This window comes from Girardinichthys multiradiatus, chromosome 5, assembly GCF_021462225.1.
Source record: "Girardinichthys multiradiatus isolate DD_20200921_A chromosome 5, DD_fGirMul_XY1, whole genome shotgun sequence".
Taxonomy (NCBI): Eukaryota; Metazoa; Chordata; class Actinopteri; order Cyprinodontiformes; family Goodeidae; genus Girardinichthys; species Girardinichthys multiradiatus.
The window spans coordinates 33,173,696-33,196,152 of NC_061798.1; the positions used below are offsets into that span (position 1 = coordinate 33,173,696).

General features: G+C 41.1%; 1 protein-coding gene across 5 annotated transcripts in view; it reads right to left on the minus strand.

Annotated features, from left to right (window-relative positions):
* The window catches only part of pnpla6 (patatin-like phospholipase domain containing 6), a 61,279-nt gene that overhangs the window by 36,404 nt on the left and 2,418 nt on the right, over positions 1-22,457 (minus strand). For all 5 annotated transcript variants that reach the window (XM_047365605.1, XM_047365603.1, XM_047365606.1 and 2 more), the window contains exons 2-12: positions 12,196-12,284; positions 10,879-10,932; positions 9,106-9,193; positions 8,924-9,006; positions 7,156-7,259; positions 6,929-7,069; positions 6,666-6,825; positions 3,942-4,022; positions 3,500-3,628; positions 2,518-2,598; positions 283-418 (exon numbers count right to left, since the gene is read on the minus strand). In XM_047365605.1, coding sequence (XP_047221561.1) covers positions 283-418; positions 2,518-2,598; positions 3,500-3,628; positions 3,942-4,022; positions 6,666-6,825; positions 6,929-7,069; positions 7,156-7,259; positions 8,924-9,006; positions 9,106-9,193; positions 10,879-10,932; positions 12,196-12,243 — 1,105 coding nt within the window. In that variant the 5' untranslated portion in view covers positions 12,244-12,284. The remainder of the gene's footprint in view (positions 1-282; positions 419-2,517; positions 2,599-3,499; positions 3,629-3,941; positions 4,023-6,665; positions 6,826-6,928; positions 7,070-7,155; positions 7,260-8,923; positions 9,007-9,105; positions 9,194-10,878; positions 10,933-12,195; positions 12,285-22,457) is intronic.

The following is a 22,457-nucleotide window of genomic DNA, read 5'->3' on the forward strand; positions in this document are numbered from 1 at the left end:
ACTCATTCATCCCAACAAATTTACTATCTGCAGGACAATTTAGATATTGATTTCACACATTTTACTGCCTCTGTTGGATGTGTACAAAAAAATAAAATAAAAGCTAAAATCAAGAAATTGGAATGGGGAGTATACTCCCACACAGTCAAAGCTCCACCACTACTAAATTTATTCCCTTCTCCCTGATGTTGCTGAGCAGTGACTTTAAGCCTTCAAAGGTTCATGGTCCTTGTGGAACCTTCCTATAGTCAAAACTACATAAGCTTAGTATTACGACCTTACCTGCAGCTTCACCTTTAATGGCAGCTTCCCGGTGCTCCTCTGGAACAGTCAGGCTGCCAAAGCGCTTCCCATGGCGGACAGGACTGGTGCGTGGAGCGTGGGGTGACTGCGGTGGGAGACGTGAAGGCTGCATTTCCTGTGAGACCACAGGAGGTTAGACATGGATACTGTGTATGAGGTTTAAAGTTTGTTAGTAGACACAAAAGATGAAATGAATGAACTGTTTTTTGTAGATTTGATTCCGCATACTGAGTGGCCCCAAAATTACTTTTCTCCTGTATAGTAGACATCTTTGACACAAACAGCAAATAAAAATATGTTTATACAAAACTCTGCAAAAGAGTCTTTGGCTAAATTAGCAAAAAACCAGCCGACATACACTCACCGGCCACTTTATTAGGTACACCTTGCTAGTACCGGGTTGGACCCCCTTTTGCCTTCAGAACTGCCTTAATCCTTCGTGGCATAGATTCAACAAGGTACTGGAAACATAAAGGGATGGACATGGTCAGCAACAATACTCAGGTAGGCTGTGGCGTTGAGACGATGTTCAATTGGTACTAAGGGGCACAAAGTGTGCCAAGAAAATATCCCCCACACCATTACACCACCACCACTGAACCGTTGACACAAGGCAGGATGGATCCATGCTTTCATGTTGTTGAAGCCAAATTCTGACCCTACCATCCAAATGTCGCAGCAGAAATGGAGACTCATCAGACCAGGCAACGTTTTTCCAATCTTCTATTGTCCACTTTTGGTGAGCCTGTGTGAATTGTAGCCTCAGTTTCCTGTTCTTAGCTGACAGGAGTGGCACCTGGTGTGGTCTTCTGCTGCTGTAGCCCATCCGCCTCAAAGTTTGACGTGTTGTGCGTTCAGAGATGCTCTTCTGCATACCTTGGTTTTATCAAGTGGTTATTTTAGTTACTGTTGCCTTTCTATCAGCTCAAACCAGTCTGGCCATTCTCCTCTGACCTCTGGCATCAACAAGGCATTTGCGCCCACAGAACTGACGCTCACTGGATATTTTCTCTTTTTTGGACCATTCTCTGTAAACCCTAGAGATGGTTGTGCATGAAAATCCCAGTAGATCAGCAGTTTCTGAAATAGTCGGACCAACCCGCCTGGCACCAACAACCATGCCACATTCAAAGTCACTTAAATCACCTTTCTTCCTCATTCTGATGCTCGGTTTGAACTGCAGCAGATCATCTTGACCATGTCTACATGCCTAAATGCACTGAGTTGCTGCCATGTGATTGGCTGATTAGAAATTTGCGTTAACGAGCAGTTGGACAGGTGTACCTAATAAAGTGGCCGGTGAGTGTAAGTTTGCTTTTATTTGCGATATTCATTTTAAACAAATTCACACACATTTTTCCCTTTGCAAAGTGTCTGATTAACTAGAGAAAGATTTTAGAGATTTATTTTTTTACTTTCTTTAAATTAAGTATACATACACTTCTATAGTGACTGATATAGTTCCATTTTAAGCTATGACTTGGGTCAAACATTCAGGTTATCCTTCCACCAGCTTCTCACAATAGTTTTCTAGAACATTTGCCCATCCGTCCTGATAGAGCTGGTGTAGCTAAGTTAGGTTTGGAGGTCTCCTTACTCGCACACACCATCTCAGCTCCGCCCAAAACATTGACGCTTTTGTTCTCAAGCCGCTTTGTATCTAATTTAGTAGTATGATTAGGATCCCTGATTCTTTGGAAGAAACATTTGTGCCCAAACCTGAACTTCCTGGCTGATGTCTTGAGATATATTTTTTCTACATTTACACTTAATGTTATTTCCTCATGATGCCATCTATTTTGTGAAGTGCAATAGTCGCTCCTGCAGTAAAACATGATGCTGCCATGATGTTCTCATGATTGCAAACTTCCAAAGCTTTGACATCAAATAGTTTGAATGCGAAGTAATGTTGGTGTATGTAAACTACTGCAATTGAAGAAGGTGATAAAGAAAATGTTCTAAACAACATTCTCATTATTTTTGGCACATTTTGGTAATCTTAACTGCACTGTAACAGAATATGTTTACTCTGATTTATGTCAGATGGTAAGGAGTAAAGGTTATGTGTGTGTGTAAATCTGCTTTATAATTAGAATGCTCCAATAGATGGAAAACAATCACCTACTACACCTCTGCATTAGACTGACAGTGTGTCTAATATGAACTGCCTGCCTGCTTGCTATCTGTGTGCCTGATTGTGTCTGATAAACTCACATGGCTGAAGAGCTCATTGGTCAGCCCCAGGTAATTGTGCAGGGCTAGGACTGTAACTCTCTGGAGGCGAACCATGATGATCTGACCAGAAAGGAAAAGAAAACAAGTTGTTTATGTAAAAACAGATAATTAAAACATTTCCTAATCTTTATTGTCCCTTTTATACAGATGACATTCAGCTGTAAGGGTCCTTCAAGAATTATAAGTTCCTAAAACTCTCTGAATTACTTTAGTACCTAAAACAAATTAGAAAGCGGTTAAAAAAAAATATTCCCTTAGACTGTACTCTGAGAAGATCGATCATTGATTATTCCTCTGCAGAGCATGGCAACTTGCAGCAACGGATCTGATCAGGCAGAAATTGGACATCTGAACTAGTCTGTCAAGCAAAACTTAAGAAATCTAGTGCGCCTTTTCCAAGGGCTCTACTTTGCCCGGATTTCAGTCTCTTGAAGGTCACTCAAAACAACCTGTCCGAAACAGTTTTTTTTAAAGAAATATTTCCCAATTACCAGGAACTCGACATAATTATTCACGCTATTATTTCCTATCATTAAATCTATTGTAAGACACTTTTCACATGTCAAAAGAGCCTTCAGTTTTCCAAAACTCTGCAGCAAGATTTCTAACTGGAACAAACAGAAGTGCTTGGATCAGTTGTTTTAATGTCTTTGCAGTGGTTACCTCTTCATAGTTAAGTTTAAAACATAGCTGTTTAAAAATCTTGACTGCAACTTTCAGGGCCCTGTGTGTTAAAGCTCCCGCCTATATCTGAATAGTTTCAGTCATGTATTCCAAATGGAGCCTTCAGGGCAACAAACCAAAATGTTTTAATTTTTCTGCTCTGTCTTTGTGAAGCACTTTGATTTCTTCCGTCTGCAACAATGCTATATAAATAAAATGTATTTACTACTCACCCACCTAAACCGTACTCAGAATCTAGCACAGATAACAGCAAAATGAAGAGAAACACAAAACTTACCTGAACTACTCGCACCAGACTCTCAGGATACTTCTCAAATATAGAGAGGAAGGCCTCGACAGGTAAACGGAGAACAGTGGAAACCTCTGCAGCTCGTGCCGACACGGTTCTGTAAGGCTTCTGATGGCCCTGCAAACAAACACTGTTAGGACTGCTATACTTCACACCTCTTTTTAATTCTTAAACTGTATTTAGGTAGTTTCCAACATTCACCATGATTCCTGCAACCATCATCAACATCTCTGTGAGTTATGTATAGAAAGGCGGCTTTGAGAGTCAGTAGTCAAATATAAATGATTTCAGGCATATATAATCTATGCTGAGTTGTTAAAACAGTGTGATAACAGTATTTTATCTCACTGAGGGTGATAATTATCTGTGTATCTGGATAATGGGAAAGCCTTTGTATGTAGATCTGTTTGCATTGTGTGATGTGACCTACTGTAATGACATCCAGAATGCTGAGGAGGCTGTGAACACTGTCTCCAGCATAAACTTCCTTGACCACACTCTCTTTGCCATCCTGGAGGATAGGGAGACATTCAGATAGGTTGGCATGGCAACAGCTTTACATTCAACTGTTTTCTTTTTACCAATTCTGTTACAGACAAATGTAGAAAGATACATTTGAAAAGATGTCTTCTATCAGGACAAATGCTGAATATAAAACCAGTCTCTGACTTTTAATGGTAGTTTCATTTTAATGTGAAGAGACAGAATATCCACCCAAAGATTACTGAAAATAAATTATTCAATTTGCATATCTATAGGTGAAAAAGGTATTTAAGGCTCTACAACCAGAACAGAGAATTGACTCCCACAGACTGGTTATAAGCTAAAGTGGCACACCGACCAGTCAGTTATTTACAGATACTCCTAAACACAACTTGTTATGTGTAGAAAGCACACCTTTCCACAAAATCAGTTTCTTAAAATCCAACTTCTCCACAACCAAGGGTGAGGTGAAGGAGCTGTCCAAGAGCTTCGGGGACAAGATGGATCTGCACAAAGCTGGAATAGAGTACAAGACCATCTGCAAGAAGCTTAGGGAGAAAGTGATAGCTGTGGGTGTGATTATTCAAAAATAGAATAAATATAAAATGATCAGCTGTTTCCAACAGACTGGAGTTCCATCCAAGATTTTGCCTGATAGAGCAAGAATGATTATAAGAAAGGTGAGTGATCACCCTAGGAACTTGTCAAAGATCCAAAGGTAACTAAGACAAGAGTCACTGCTGCTAACATGCTGTCCTGTAAAGGATTACAACTTTGCAGTTATAGCAGGCAGACGTACAGATCTCTATTAAGTTTGACAGTGAACATCTAAATAATTCACAAGAGGGTTGGGAAAAAGTTTTGCAAGACCACAATTTAAGTTTCTGGTGTCAACTCAACCCGCTGTGCTTTGAGAAATGCTGAGTATCACCGGAAGAACACCCTTCCTTCAGTCAAGCATGTAAGTGGAAAGTATATATGTTTATTGATATGGGTACATTATGAGTTCGCCCTATTGAGGGGTTAATGAACAGGGTCATTTATCAAAGAATCTCAGATTACAAGTTTTTCCCCCTCAGTCAGAACACAGAAGGTGGGTCATAAATGAGTATTCTGCAATGGCAATGAGCCAAAAAATACAACCAAGGAGTGGCTAAAAAAGACAAAAGGGTCAGGTTAAAAAGTGTTGCAGGCCGTCTACAGACCTCAATGTGGAGGGAGCTGAAGATTTCAGTTAAAAAACACCCTGGGTTAGAATCCTAGCCTGTGGTCTTTCTGCACTTTGGGTTTGTATGTTCTCCACGTGTATGTGTGGGTTTTCTCCAGGTGCTCCAACCTCCTCTCACATATGAGGCGGAAATTTATTAAGGCATAGGGTTATTATTAGATAATAAAAAATAACAATAGAACGTATCTCTAATTTTCTTAATCAGGCCGAAAGCAATGTGTAGCAGACAATTCAGGATCCATATAGTGAAAAAGAGCTTAATTTCCTGTAAACACAAACAGTATACATAACAATGGTCAGACGTGTGAAAAACCTTAATGGAAGTGTTTATCTTGGATCAAGTTTTACTCAGAAAGCAGGTTTCTTCACAGTGTAAATAAGGATATGATTCATGCAAATGTTTTTAGCAGCAGCCCTGTTCAATATCTGTTTCTGGAAGCTTTGCATTATATTTTCTTTAGTGACGGACTACAATCAGCGGTGTAGGTTGCTACTGGTTCTGACTAAATTCTGGTGGACTTTGTCAGCTTTCATCTAGGTCCTAAGAAACTTAAGAAAAACAAACAACAAGTCTTAAAGTCCCTGTGCCATGCATATTGCGTGTCCCATGTTGATATTTAAGGAATTGGACAGTAATTGACATATTAGGATTAAAGACGTGATAAAAGACACAACTTTCCCCTCTTCATCTTTCTCTACCTTTGTAGTTTGTTTGTCTCGTACCCAACTGAGTCGTCTGTCTTCTTGCTGACCATGCTTCAATTAGTAACCAACGGGGGACAGAGCCAAAGGATTAGCACCAAGATGCTAATATATAACAGATAATGTTTGCTTATTTCGTCTGGCATGTTTAATACTTTGGTGTTATTAAAATGGGAGTTTGAAATGGGACCTTTTTCAATTCTTTCTAAACATCATAGTGTCAGTCTTCAGGACATTTTGCCAACTCTGTAGAGCTAATTGATTTTCTACCCATCTCTCTGCAGTACAGCTAGCATCAGGGCTCATCGACATCCTTCTTTTCCTGCTCATCTCTCTCAAAAGTGAAACACCTCAAACACCGCTTTAACTTTCGCCTTTTTGACTAAAGGTCATAAAAGGTCCTTCTTCTGCCATGTTAGGGAAGTTTTAAACTTCCAGCAGCCACTTACTGGGTTGATTATGAACCATTATACAAGCTGCAGGCTGAGCCTCTGTGTCTGCAGTGCCACTGTGTAAATTTGTGTGCCAACTCAGAAAGAAGAAAAGAGCTGTGTTTATGTAAATTTCTACATGAATGGGTTTACTTTTTTAATTTTGTTTAGTGTTGATTAGATCAAAATACTATTTGGACAAAACTAATTAACATTAAACATGAAACTAGCACAGAAAATCTGAGACTGTTAATTTATTTGCGAGTGAGCAAGTTTAGAAATTAAGAAGAGACATGAAATGCAGCATCACCGTTCCTGTAAGGCACAGTTCTAGCTTTCCATCCTGAACCACGTAGATACTGCTGTCTGGCTGTCCTGGCCTGAAGACATACTCTCCCTGCTGGAACTGCAGAAAGACCATGTGTTTGCACAGTTCCAGGAAGAGGGGCTTCTCAAAGTGACCCAGCACGCTACAACAGACAAATGAAACGTTGTGAAGACAAGAATGTAAACGTATGGCATGAGCAAAAATAGCAGCTAGAACTGTGAAAAGTGCCTTATTTCTTGACCTACCGGACATTTTTGAGCATGTAGAGGACCTCAGAGGGGAGGTGGGAGTTGGCCACGTCAAATTCAGTGAGATCTGCCTCTAGCACTGAGGGAGGGGGCTCCTTCGCCTGAAGGATGGGCACCTCCTTCTTGAAGCGCAGGATCCTGCACAAGTGCGACAAAAAGTAACAAAGCGATGAAAAGAGGACGAAGAAGAGTAGAGGGCACACATTTTATGAAGTGTATTTTACTTTTTGGCAATGTTGAGCATTTTTTGCTTCTTCTTTAGGCGTGTACGTGAGGATGAGGAAGTGGAGGAGGATGTTCCCACCAGTGAAGAGGTAGACTGGGAAACCTGTCAGAAAATGGATGTGAATATAGGTTGCCATGTTAAGTTTCTTTTTGTAAAAACATGTCTCTCTGAGCAAGGGTCAGCTTTAAATACGATTTTAAAGTACCGTGTCTTGAATCGTTCAACATTTTGTCATGTTTCAACTACAAACCCAAATTGATTTACTGGGATTTACAGTCAAAGGTAAGTGATGAATGACTGTCAAATTGTTTACAAATACAAATCTGAAAAATGTGTGTGCATTTGTATTTCCATCTCACCGAGTCAATATTTTTACAAGCACCTTTCTCAGCAATTACTGCTGCAGGTCCTTTAGGGTATGTCTCTACCAGCTTTGCACCAGTAGAGACAGAACTTTTTGCCTATTCTTCAAGCAGCTTGGATGGAAATCATCTGTAAGCAACAATTTTTTATTTTTCTCACACATTCTTAACTGGATTTAGTTCTAGACTTTGACTGGGCCATTCTAACAATGCTAAACCATCCCATTGTAGCTCTGGCAGTGTTTTAGTTTTGTCTTCATGAAGGAAAGTGAACCTTCACTCTACTTTCTAAGTCTTTTGCTGCCTATAAACTGTTTTACTCCGGGATTGTCCTGAATTTAGCTCCAGCTAGTCATGTTTAAAGCCAGAAAGAGTTTATTGCCAAATGTTTGACAAAAGTTCTTTGTTTTAAGATCAAGTCATAGAAGCAAGAGAAAGAAGTACAATTTTAAAAGTAGAATTGTGCGTACAACTTTACAGCAAATGTGTATCTCAGTATATGGAGAAAAACTGTGGAATAATTTGGATGAGGAGTTAAAAAAATGTCCAACTATAAAAAAATTCAAAACAAGTAAGAAAAAATTATAAATTCTTACGTAGTTCTAAGTTATAGTGAGAAGACTGTTAGGATATTGAGGATATTGTTTGCAACTTATACTGTAAGTTAATTACTGAACACTGCTATGAAATGTATTTAGTAATCATTGAGAAGGCTTATACAAGATTTTTCTTCTTCCTGCTGCCTTTCACTTGTGTTAAGCAATTTAGGTAAGAGTATGTGTTGTAGACTTGATGACATTTATTACATCGAGTGAATAAACTGATTGATTGATGTGCAGTGCTCATTTTCTGCCACACATAGCGTTTTGCAAGTAAGCCAAACAGTTAAATGTTGACCTCATCTGTCCAGAGCCTCTTCGTTTACATATTTCTGTGTCCCCTAAATGAACTGTAAGCAAACTGCAAACAGAACTTCTTATGGCTTTCGTCTTTTCACTCATCTATAAAAAGGTCAGATTTTAAATGGACAGCTAATAGTTGTCCCGTCAGTAGATTCTCCCATCTGAGCTATGGTTCTCTGCAGCTCATCCAAAGTTACCATGGTCCTTTTAGCATCTTTTTGATGTGTTCCTCTAACAAACCTTCAATGCCTTCACAATACAGCTGTATTTCTATTGAGATTCAATTGCACAAAGATGGGCAGTTCCCCATTTAAGTGACGTGAGAAGGACTAACCAGGTTAAACATTTTTTCACATTTTTGTTTATTAAAACATTTGAAACACATATCTCAATTGTCCTCTACCCCTTAACTTTGTGCAGCTTTACGTTGGCCTATCAAATAACATCTGAATAAATTACGTGGAAGTTTGTGGTTGCAACATCACAAAATGTGGCCACTTACTTTCCGCATAATCTTTCGTCCGTAGAACATGACTTTGTCTCTCTTACGAAAGCGATACTTTGGTGCCTCCTGAGCCTCTATGTCTGCAAGATAGAAAGGTTTATGGCAAAATGAACCAGAGCTGTATAATGTACATTGCTCACAACAATGTTACCAAGAAATGGGCCTCTGCATTTACTGACTTCGACGCTGGATCCTCCGCATAATGAAGAAGATGAGGATGGCGATGAGGACTATAGCGATGCCGGCGCCAATAACCATCCCCGCCATCTGAAGATAGAACAGAAAAAGGAAGGAAGGAAGTGGATGATAAAACAAAATAATAACAATAGGTTTTAATGAAAGCATTTTTATCAAATCTGCTTACAGATTTAGTTAGTGGTGGACTAAACTTTCAGAATCAGAATCAGAAAAGCTTTATTGCCAAGTACGTTTTTGGACATACAAGGAATTTGTTTTGGCGTAGTCGGTGCAATACAATACAAATTAAACAGTATAAACATATCTACAATATAATATAAATATATGTGCACAGTTTTAAGTGAGTGAGAGTAAATATAGAGCAGTATTGGATGCCAGAGCGGTACAACAGTACAGATGATCATTGTGCAAGTAAAGCAGGAGTCCATGCTGAACGTTAATGTAACGCATAGAGTTACAGGTTACAAGTGTCCTGTCAGCAAAAAAAAAGGGGGGGGGGGGGGAGGGAGAGTGTCAAGGTGGTTTCCGGGCTTTGTTAACCAGGCTGGTGGCAGAACAGAAACAACTGTTCTTGTGGCGTGAGGTTTTGGTCCGGATGGACCGCAGCCTCCTGCCAGAGGGGAGAGTTTCAAAGAGTCTGTGACCGGGGTGGGAGGGATCAGCCAGAATCTTCCCTGCCCGCTTCAGGGTCCTGGAGGTGTACAGTTCCTGGAGCGACAGTAGACTGCAGCCAATCACCTTCTCAGCAGACCGAATGACACGCTGCAGCCTGCCCTTATCCTTGGCTGTAGCAGCGGCGTACCAGATGGTGATGGAGGAGGTGAGGATGGACTCAATGATGGCTGTGTAGAAGCGCACCATCATAGTCTTTGGCAGGTTGAATTTTTTCAGCTGCCGCAGGAAGAACATCCTCTGCTGGGCTTTCTTGATGAGGGAGCTGATGTTTGGCTCCCACTTGAGATCCTGGGAGATGATGGTTCCCAGGAAGCGGAAAGATTCCACAGTGTCAATTGTGGAGTCACAGAGGGTGATGGGGGCAGGTGGGGCTGGGTTCTGCCTGAAGTCCACAACCATCTCCACTGTCTTTAGAGCATTGAGCTCAAGGTTGTTCTGGCTGCACCAGTCCAACAGATGGTCCACCTCCCATCTGTACGCAGACTCGTCACCATCAGAGATGAGTCCGATCAGGGTGGTGTCGTCCGCAAACTTCAGAAGCTTGACAGACTGGTGACTGGAGGTGCAGTTGTTGGTGTACAGGGAGAAGAGCAGAGGAGAGAGAACACAGCCTTGGGGGGAACCGGTGCTGATGGTCAGGGAGTCAGAGACGTGCTTCTCCAGCCTCACGCGCTGCTTCCTGTCAGACAGGAAGTCAGTGATCCACCTACAGGTGGAGTTGGGCACACTCAGCTGGGAGAGCTTCTCCTGGAGCAGAGCTGGGTCGATGGTGTTGAAGGCAGAGCTGAAATCCACAAACAGGATCCTGGCATAGGTTCCTGTGGAGTCCAGGTGCCGGAGGATGAAGTGAAGGGCTAGGTTGACTGCATCATCTACAGACCTGTTGGCTCTATAGGCAAACTGCAGGGGGTCCAGGAGGGGGTCGGTGATGTCTTTTAGGTGTGAGAGTACAAGGCGCTCAAAGGACTTCCATCACCACAGAGGTCAGTAATAAAATCTCCTGATGCAGTGGTAAAAGAGCTGAAAGAGAAGGAAGACAGAAATGAAACTGTTGCAGTGACATTAAGCCACACTCTCACCATGCTCGTCTGTAGTTCTTCCTCCACATGGGTCTTGAGGTTTTCAAATCTGTCCTGAAAGACAAAAGAAGAAATGCAGTAGCATGCTAATACACGTGATAACTACAAGTTAACTGTCTCACATTACAATGTAGCTTCATGAGAAGAAGACCCAGCGGCTATAACTCCACTGAGCTGCAAAAGCATGTGGGAACCAGGAATTTGCCCTGCAGGCAGCATTGCCTAGCTAAATTTATTTCTCACCTGACATGTCCTTTTCCTCCATGTTGGATGCAATTAAAAAGACATTACACAGAGCTTCTTTTTGCCATTTTCTAGCAACATAAGGTTAGGATGATTTCATGCTTTTGTCTTGATTAAAAAAGGTCTTAATCACTAAAAGTTTAAAAGCATGAAAGTAAGAAATAATCAAAAAAGCATGCCTGTGCAGTTTATACAAGATTCAAGATAAACACGACTGTTTACCTTGTGTGTGTTTGACAATCCATCAAATATAGCACTGTGAGGTAATTAAAAGTGAGGGTAATTGGGATTTCTGATTTGGACCTTTATCCTGTTTCATCTGTGATTAATGATAAATTTGTCAGAAGCTTAAGGTTTTTTGGCATCATATGACCTGAAAGGGTCAAAAGTACAAGCAAAAAAAGGCAGGGGGGATCTCTCAAGTTCACACCCTTTGAAAATCTTTTAAATTTGAAATACCAGGTTGTGAACGTAATCTTTCATTTTCCACTTGTGACATATATCCTGTATAATTCAAATAAAAAAAATGAATCTACTAGAGCAAAAAGGGTGAAATAACTCATATACACTCATGTTATTGCAGCTTTATTTTATATTTTTCTCCTAAAACAATCTATTTGAAATGAACAATGCATTTTACAGAACATATGACCCATCAAGGGTAGAAAATGTTTTTCAATCATTGATCATGGTTTCACTTTTTAATGTCACAAAGACATGGCATTTCACCAGAGCTATGTTCTTTACTGAGATTCACTGTATCTCACAGTAACCAGAGACTTAGATGAGTTCAGTTTCAAGTATAAACACAGAACACGTCGATGTTTTGTCTTAAAACAATGGATCCAGTTTTACTTCCAAGAGAAAGATTGCAGGAAGAAATGGAGTGCATGTTTCATACATTTGGCACAAAAGGCAACAAAGAGCATAAACTCCTTTACAGAGGGAATCAAACCAAAAATACTTGTTTAATCCAGTAGCGAAGCACCCCACATAAAGCCTTTAGTATCACTATATTCTTCTAAGTAATAACAGATTTGGACTCATAGCCACATTCATTAATCCAATACACACCGTGGAAGTGTCTTCTTGGACCTCTTGTTCTGAGGTACTCTGTCCCATTGTAGCCTTGTGTCTTCATAGGGATGGTCCATCAACGGCAACTACAGACAAACAGGAACATTTAATAGAGACGTGTCGCAGCAGGTGTAGAGCAGGACTTATTGACCTTGTTGTTGATCTAATCAATTCTTTGGATGATCAATTTTACACATCAGAGTTCATTTGGACACTTTATGTTAGAACGACTGATAGTAAACTTGCTCCATCCATATGAGTCAGGAATGTCCAAAGTGCGGCCCAGCACCCAACTGCAGTTCAAGCACGGTATTAATTTGGCCTGCCAGCAGAGGTGGGTGAGACAGATGTAGCCTGTTTTCAATTTTTCATAGTGAGATTTTCACTGGGAAATTAAAATCTTTTTAAAAATTCTTAAAATGTGAGTTACAACAAAAATTGTTAATCTTTTGTCAACCACATGCTTCAATTCTAGTTTCATAGGACGTAAGACCACAAACACCCAGCGACCTTTACTCAAAAGCAGACATGGGACCAGCCAAGAAAGAATGACCCCTGCCCTGTTCATGCCCTGCCGAACAAAATGAAAAACATTTGACCCCCCCAAAACATTAGGTAATTGTGTGCTTTTATTTTAAGGCAGCCTTCTAAGGCCTAAACTTTTCGGATCTACAGTGATTTACATAACAATCGCAATAACATTATTTTTGCGTTTTAAATTTAAAATCACATTGTTGTGGCCCATAAACACTTTCAGCCCTATGATTTTGGTCCACATGAGAAAAAGTATGGACACCACTGATGTAAGTCATAAATGAAGTAAGATTATAGATGCACAAATAAGAATTTTGTTGCCGTCCTGCAATCTTTGGTTTTTGTAAAACCTTTGTCCTTTGTCCCCCTTTTAAGAAGATATTCTAGCCTTCCTGAACAAATGTAGTAGCATAACTCTAATACATTATTTCAGAAAATGAACACAAAACAGACAGCAAAACATGGTCATGATCAGAAAAATGTTCTTGGTCTGCTTTGCTTCATCAGGACCACATGGAATTCCTGTAATCATGAATTTGCTGTCTACCAAAAAATCCTGTAAAAGAAAGTTCGGGCCTTAGTTTTTGACCGTAACCTCAAGTGCTCTGGGAGTTGTATAAAAGGACAAAGATCTGAAGAACAACAGCAAATCGGCTTCTGAATGGCTTCAAAAAAACATATACAAAAAAAGTTGTCAAATGGCCAAATCAAAGCCTAAATCCGACTTAGATGCAGTGAAATGAACGGTCAGTTTCACAAGGCAACAAATCATTCTCAGATGTAAAATAAACTCATTGACAATAATGGAAAACGCTTAAGGCCAGTTGTCGCTGCTGAGAGCAGCATAACTAAATATTTAGTTTAGAGGGCAATTAATTACTTTTCACACAATGTCAGGTTGGTTTAGATCGCCATTTACCTTGAAGAATTAAATTATAATTTGAAAATTGGTTTTGTATTTCCCTGGGTGACCTTTCTTTAATATTACTTGTTTTGATCATTTGAAACATTTAAGTTAGAAAATGGTTGACCACAGTTCATTCTCCTCAAGAACTGCAGCTGAAAAAGATTTCATTATTACAAGGAAGGGCAAAATGTCTCATTTGTAACAGTATTTTATGAATATAAAGTATAATGCACAATTTACATGTTAAAGTGACCATGTTTTATAACAGATTGCCTGTATGTGCCAAGCATTCCATTTCAAGTACAAAAAGCTAAAACAATAAAAAAGGTATTAATACACATCTTCCTTGAGAAAAAACAAAACAACAACTGACACAAGCCTGTAGAAACATGTAAGGCTATATTACCTTAGCAGCAGAGGTGAATTAATATCTAGCTTCTATAGCAGACATTATTACTTGAGGGAAAACAGACAAATAACACGAACTATGTTTGCCAAGTACAACAATTAAGTACACTATACTGCAAAAAGCATTGGGTCACACCTCCAAATCAATGACTTCCAATGTAACAATAACCTCATACATTAAGAATAAGATGCCATCAAAGTTTATGTACATGTAAAAGACAAATACTTTCGGCAATATAGTGTATTTCAGGACAAAACAGAAACATTATTATTCCAAATAAACGTATTAATTTTTTTTAACAAACATTCTTAGTTTCTATCTATGTTTTGATTAATGAGGCAAATAGGAGACACACCAAGAAACCGGCTTGTGACTGTAATCAGCTTAATGGACCCTGACTGGTAACCAGTTTGTTAGAAATTAAAACATCCAACGCTAAACCCAATGCAGTCTGGAAGTTAGGTTAAAGAAAGAAGTCTCATGAGGTAGCTATTTAAAACTACAGACAGAGGAGGAACAGTGAGTGGTTTAAACATGTCAAGACATGTCTACGAGAGAGCAAGACTTTCACCAGAAAACAGGAAGGCTTAATGGAGTACATAACTTTCTGTCATTGTAACAACAAAGCCTTTCAGAAATCTCAAGAGTTCTCTTGAATGTACACAGAAACACTAATGTTTTTGTAATGCTAACTGTGCTATTTGCTGACATGTTAAATCCAGTTTAAACTCTCAACACCATAATCTTTTTTTTTCTTTGCTTTAAAATAATAGCAAAATAGCCCGTTTTAGAAAGAAACCTCTAAAGTGCAGCATGATAACACCTCTTCTTTTAATATAAACAATTAATGTACATTCACTGGAAAAAAAAAAATTTCAGTGCTGTTCTTACATCTTATCACATTATAATTCTAAGAGAATAATCATCTGCACCAGCGGGTAAAAGCTTTTTAAAAAAACCAGACATCGAAAACCAGCCACAAAATTTCGATTGGTCCAAACAAGTTAATGTCAAACCTTCAAAATCACATTGCTAAAAAGGTTTCCTAACCAGGGAGCTTTGGTTAATGAGTATTTTAATCATTTAGACTACCAATAATTCTAATTTCAACAATGTAAACAAGAACCCAGAGTACATCTTCAAATCGTCTTTTACGTTTTAGCAGCATAATAAGGAGATGTGAACATTAACATTTTGAGTTTATGGTTAAATAAAAACACAGTAATAAGCCATCAACTGAACTGAAAATCTGTATTTGCTGAAATTGCTAAACATGCCGCATCTCTCACTGATACTGGCACACTCTCCAACACACAGGGGGATCGGGTGCAGGCCTGCTCTGTATTTCCTGTTTAATGTGCTTCACAGCAACAGTGACGGAGGGAGGGGGGCTGTGCTGCTGTATCAATGAAATTCAATCAGTGCACGGCTGAGGATGGCGGGTCGTGTTACATGGGAGTAACTCTGTGATTCATGAACAAATCACAGAACAGGATGCCTCTATGAAGGGCACAGCTTTAAAGGCCGCTGGTGTATTATTCATTCTTTAATGCAGCCAATACTTCTTAAATAAATATCCAATAAAAAGTTACACGTTATAACCACTACTAAACTGAACATATCCATAAATAATACTAATAGCTTTGACTTAACTAGGGCTGAAAAAAGTATCGGATTAATCGATTATTGAAATAATCGTCAACTAATTTAGTTATTAAATAAACGTTACTTGGAGTATACAGACTCTGAAATATACCATTTGCTGAAATGACAACCCACTCAGGGTTGTCCCGACTCAGGGCAAAATTGTACAAACAATATACATATTTTGCATTTAGGATAAAACCTTCTACAGGTCCTTCTCAAAAAATTAGCATATTGTGATAAAGTTCATTATTTTCCATAATGTCATGATGAAAATTTAACATTCATATATTTTAGATTCATTGCACACTAACTGAAATATTTCAGGTCTTTTATTGTCTTAATACGGATGATTTTGTCATACAGCTCATGAAAACCCAAAATTCCTATCTCACAAAATTAGCATATCATTAAAAGGGTCTCTAAACGAGCTATGAACCTAATCATCTGAATCAACGAGTTAACTCTAAACACCTGCAAAAGATTCCTGAGGCCTTTAAAACTCCCAGCCTGGTTCATCACTCAAAACCCCAATCATGGGTAAGACTGCCGACCTGACTGCTGTCCAGAAGGCCACTATTGACACCCTCAAGCAAGAGGGTAAGACACAGAAAGAAATTTCTGAACGAATAGGCTGTTCCCAGAGTGCTGTATCAAGGCACCTCAGTGGGAAGTCTGTGGGAAGGAAAAAGTGTGGCAGAAAACGCTGCACAACGAGAAGAGGTGACCGGACCCTGAGGAAGATTGTGGAGAAGGGCCGATTCCAGACCTTGGGGGACCTGCGGAAGCAGTGGACTGAGTCTGGAGTAGAAACATCCAGAGCCACCGTGCACAGGCGTGTGCAGGAATTGGGCTACAGGTGCTGCATTCCCCAGACCTGGGCTACAGAGAAGCAGCACTGGACTGTTGCTCAGTGGTCCAAAGTACTTTTTTCGGATGAAAACAAATTCTGCATGTCATTCAGAAATCAAGGTGCCAGAGTCTGGAGGAAGACTGGGGAGAAGGAAATGCCAAAATGCCAGAAGTCCAGTGTCAAGTACCCACAGTCAGTGATGGTCTGGGGTGCCGTGTCAGCTGCTGGTGTTGGTCCAATGTGTTTTATCAAGGGCAGGGTCAATGCAGCTAGCTATCAGGAGATTTTGGAGCACTTCATGCTTCCATCTGCTGAAAAGCTTTATGGAGATGAAGATTTCATTTTTCAGCACGACCTGGCACCTGCTCACACTGCCAAAACCACTGGTAAATGGTTTACTGACCATGGTATCACTGTGCTCAATTGGCCTGCCAACTCTCCTGACCTGAACCCCATAGAGAATCTGTGGGATATTGTGAAGAGAACGTTGAGAGACTCAAGACCCAACACTCTGGATGAGCTAAAGGTCGCTATCGAAGCATCCTGGGCCTCCATAAGACCTCAGCAGTGCCACAAGCTGATTGCCTCCATGCCACGCCGCATTGAAGCAGTCATTTCTGCAAAAGGATTCCCGACCAAGTATTGAGTGCATAACTGTACATGATTATTTGAAGGTTGACGTTTTTTGTATTAAAAACACTTTTCTTTTATTGGTCGGATGAAATATGCTAATTTTGTGAGATAGGAATTTTGGGTTTTCATGAGCTGTATGCCAAAATCATCCGTATTAAGACAATAAAAGACCTGAAATATTTCAGTTAGTGTGCAATGAATCTAAAATATATGAATGTTAAATTTTCATCATTACATTATAGAAAATAATGAACTTTATCACAATATGCTAATTTTTTGAGAAGGACCTGTATGTTGGTAAATATGCTCAATCCAGAACTCCTCAATTAGCATAGTTTTAGATTCACCTCGTTCAAATTCTGTAAAAATTCTTCTATTAAGCACCTTTTGCTATCCAATTATTAATCGATTAATCAAAAACAAGTGTGACAGATTATTTGATTAGCAAAATATTCGTTAGTTGCAGCCCTAGACTTAATGAATGCAAATGACAAGAATAATCAAACAAGAAATATTCATACATATCCAGATCTATACTATATATTGAATCACAATCATCATCACAGTTTCAATTTGTACAATACAGGTCCTTCTCAAAATATTAGCATATTGTGATAAAGTTCATTATTTTCTATAATGTCATGATGAAAATTTAACATTCATATATTTTAGATTCATTGCACACTAACTGAAATATTTCAGGTCTTTTATTGTCTTAATACGGATGATTTTGGCATACAGCTCATGAAAACCCAAAATTCCTATCTCACAAAATTAGCATATCATTAAAAGGGTCTCTAAACGAGCTATGAACCTAATCATCTGAATCAACGAGTTAACTCTAAACACCTGCAAAAGATTCCTGAGGCCTTTAAAACTCCCAGCCTGGTTCATCACTCAAAACCCCAATCATGGGTAAGACTGCCGACCTGACTGCTGTCCAGAAGGCCACTATTGACACCCTCAAGCAAGAGGGTAAGACACAGAAAGAAATTTCTGAACGAATAGGCTGTTCCCAGAGTGCTGTATCAAGGCACCTCAGTGGGAAGTCTGTGGGAAGGAAAAAGTGTGGCAGAAAACGCTGCACAACGAGAAGAGGTGACCGGACCCTGAGGAAGATTGTGGAGAAGGGCCGATTCCAGACCTTGGGGGACCTGCGGAAGCAGTGGACTGAGTCTGGAGTAGAAACATCCAGAGCCACCGTGCACAGGCGTGTGCAGGAAATGGGCTACAGGTGCCGCATTCCCCAGGTCAAGCCACTTTTGAACCAGAAACAGCGGCAGAAGCACCTGACTTGGGCTACAGAGAAGCAGCACTGGACTGTTGCTCAGTGGTCCAAAGTACTTTTTTCGGATGAAAGCAAATTCGGCATGTCATTCGGAAATCAAGGTGCCAGAGTCTGGAGGAAGCCTGGGGAGAAGGAAATGCCAAAATGCCAGAAGTCCAGTGTCAAGGACCCACAGTCAGTGATGGTCTGGGGTGCCGTGTCAGCTGCTGGTGTTGGTCCACTGTGTTTCATCAAGGGCAGGGTCAATGCAGCTAGCTATCAGGAGATTTTGGAGCACTTCATGCTTCCATCTGCTGAAAAGCTTTATGGAGATGAAGATTTCATTTTTCAGCACGACCTGGCACCTGCTCACAGTGCCAAAACCACTGGTAAATGGTTTACTGACCATGGTATCACTGTGCTCAATTGGCCTGCCAACTCTCCTGACCTGAACCCCATAGAGAATCTGTGGGATATTGTGAAGAGAACGTTGAGAGACTCAAGACCCAACACGCTGGATGAGCTAAAGGCCGCTATCGAAGCATCCTGGGCCTCCATAAGACCTCAGCAGTGCCACAGGCTGATTGCCTCCATGCCACGCCGCATTGAAGCAGTCATTTCTGCCAAAGGATTCCCGACCAAGTATTGAGTGCATAACTGTACATGATTATTTGAAGGTTGACGTTTTTTGTATTAAAAACACTTTTCTTTTATTGGTCGGATGAAATATGCTAATTTTGTGAGATAGGAATTTTGGGTTTTCATGAGCTGTATGCCAAAATCATCCGTATTAAGACAATAAAAGACCTGAAATATTTCAGTTAGTGTGCAATGAATCTAAAATATATGAATGTTAAATTTTCATCATTACATTATAGAAAATAATGAACTTTATCACAATATGCTAATATTTTGAGAAGGACCTGTATTGCAGGACTGCTGGGATGAAATATTTAGCACTAATATCAGACTTTCAGTTATCAGCCTCCTGTGTCTAAGGTGAACACGCCGTCTTCTTTTAAGGCTAGTTTTAAAACTTAAATGTTTTTTTTTTTTTTTCAGTTGCAGTAGATTAGGTTCTCTTGAGCAGTCTCTGTATTTATATTGCTATAGTCTTAGATTGCGGGAGGACCTATTGACCTCTTTTTCCCCAGTCTGCTACTCTACATTTATGGTGTATTTGCATTTATTACCAGCATAAACTTTGCATTTTCTCTGTTTTTTCTAGTTCTGAGAAGGTACCCCTGGTTCGGTGCCCCATTGTTCACTTCAGTCCCCTTCCAGGACATAGTTATTGACACAGCTATTGCTGCTATTAACTATGTGTACGGTTTTCAGTCCACTTCCATAGAAAGGACTCCTGATTCAGTGCTCCAGTGTCTCTTTCCTGAAGAGCCTTTGACACAGTTCTGAACAGCGCTTTGTGATGGTTTTGTCTAAAAAAGGCGCTTAACAAATAAACTTTACTTACTTGCTTACTTACAGTTATTGCTGTCGATCTGTGCATGTTTTGGTAAATAATTGTTCAACAGGTATTAAAAAATAGAAATGGTTATTTAATTTTCATTAAAATGCTAAATATTACATTGAAACACAAGCAGTTTTTTTTTCTTTTTGAGCAAAAAATGGATGAGTAGAGATTTAAATTTGGTTTGAGAGACAAACCAAAGAAAGTTTGGTCATTTTTTTCATCATCATTTTATATAGTACACTGAATCCAAAACTATGTGTGCTCTCTTCTTTTTCCCTCCCCCCTAAGTTTTCCTGGTTCATGATTTCTGTGTTTGGCGGCATCTTTATCATAGACAAAGTCACTAAGGGAACAATTGCTGCTATTAACTCTGTGTACTCCTTGTATTACTGGTCCAGTGCTTTTATGTTGCTGTTTTTTTATTTTTATTTTACACAGTCCCCAGCTGGTTCTGGCGAATGGATACTAACACTCAGCCTGGTTCTGCTGGAAGTCTCTTCTGCTAAAAAGGTTAAGGTTTCTTCTCTTGGCAAATGCCTGATTAGGGGGAAAGGTTGCTGCAATGTCAACAACTGGGTTTACTTATATAGATGATTAATATTGAAATTGGACTAGCTTGTCTTGTATGTAAAATAAAATTATTCCATTTCTTGTGAATTCTCTCTCTCTAATTGAACTATCTACATATAATTAAACTGTCAAAAGTATGATACTGTTGCAAAAAGTGCTGAATACTGTGCTGACAGTATTTGATGCAGTGGAAAATCAATATAAAGTTGAATAATACACTCAGTGGGCCCACCACCTGCAGGGGGAACTGTGAGGGACCGGTGCAAAAAGGATTGGGTGGCGGACAAAGGTGGAGACCTCAGCGGCCCGATCCCCGGATGCTTAGGCTGGCTCTAGGGACGTGGAATGTCACCTCGCTGGGGGGGAAGGAGCCTGAGCTTGTGCGGGAGGTCGAGAGATATCGACTAGAAATAGTTGGGCTCGCCTCCACGCACAGTGTGGGCTCTGGAACCCATCTCCTTGAGAGGGGTTGGATTCTCTTCTACTCTGGAGTGGCCCACGGGGAGAGGCGGCGGGCTGGTGTGGGTTTGCTTGTTGCCCCCCAGCTCAGCCGTCTCGTGTTGGGGTTTACCCCAGTGGATGAGAGGGTCGTATCCCTGCGCCTTCGGGTTGGGGAGAGGTCTCTGACTATCATTTCGGCCTACGGGCCGAGTGGTAGTGCGAAGTACCCAGCCATCTTGGCGTCCCTGTCGGGGGTGCTGGGGGACTTCAACGCCCACGTGGGGAATGACAGTGACACCTGGAGAGGCGTGATCTGGAGGAATGGCCTCCCCGATCTGAATCCGAGTGGTGTTTTGTTATTGGACTTCGGTGCTAGTCACGGATTGTCCATAACGAACACCATGTTCAAACATAAGGGTGTCCATCAGTGCAATTGGCACCAGGACACCCTAGGCTGGAGGTCGATGATCGACTTTGTTGTCGTATCATCAGACCTTCGGCCGCATGTTTTGGACACTTGGGTGAAGAGAGGGGCTGAGCTGTCCACTGATCACCACCTGGTGGTGAGTTGGATCCGCTGGAGGAGGAGAAAGCCGGACAGACTTGGCAGGCCCAAGCGCATAGTGAGGGTCTGCTGGGAACGCCTGGCAGAGCCCTCGGCCAGGGATGTATTCAACTCCCACCTCCGGGAGAGCTTTGACCAGATCCCAGGGGATGTTGGAGACATAGAGTCCGAGTGGACCATGTTCTCCGCATCTATTGTCGATGCTGCTGCCCGTAGCTGCGGTCATAATGTCTGCGGTGCCTGTCGCGGTGGCAATCCCAGAACCCGGTGGTGGACACCAGCAGTAAGGGATGCTGTCAAGCTGAAGAAGGAGTCCTATCGGCTATGGTTGGCTTGTGGGACTCCTGAGGCGGCTGACGGGTACCGTGAGGCCAAGCGTGCTGCAGCCCGGGCTGTGGCAGAGGCAAAAACTCGGGCCTGGGAGGAGTTCGGTGAGGCCATGGAGAAGGACTACCGGTTGGCCTCGAAGCGATTCTGGCAAACCGTCCGGCGCCTCAGGAGGGGGAAGCAGTGCTTCGCCAACACTGTTTATAGTGGGGGTGGGAGACTGCTGACCTCGACTGAGGACATTATCGGGCGGTTGAAGGAGTACTTTGAGGATCTCCTCAATCCTGCCATCACGCATTCCGTGGTGGAAACAGAGGCTGGGGACTCGGGGTTGGACTCTTTCATCACCCAGGCTGAAGTCACCGAGGTGGTTAAAAAGCTCCGCGGTGGCAAGGCTTCGGGGGTGGATGAGATCCGCCCTGAGTACCTCATTTCTCTGGATGTTGTAGGGCTGTCATGGGTGACACGCCTCTTCAACATTGCGTGGCGGTCGGGGACAGTGCCTCTGGACTGGCAGACTGGGGTGGTGGTCCCCCTTCATAAGAAGGGGGACCGGAGGGTATGTTCCAACTACAGGGGGATCACACTCCTCAGCCTCCCTGGTAAGGCCTACGCCAGGGTATTGGAGAGGAGAGTCC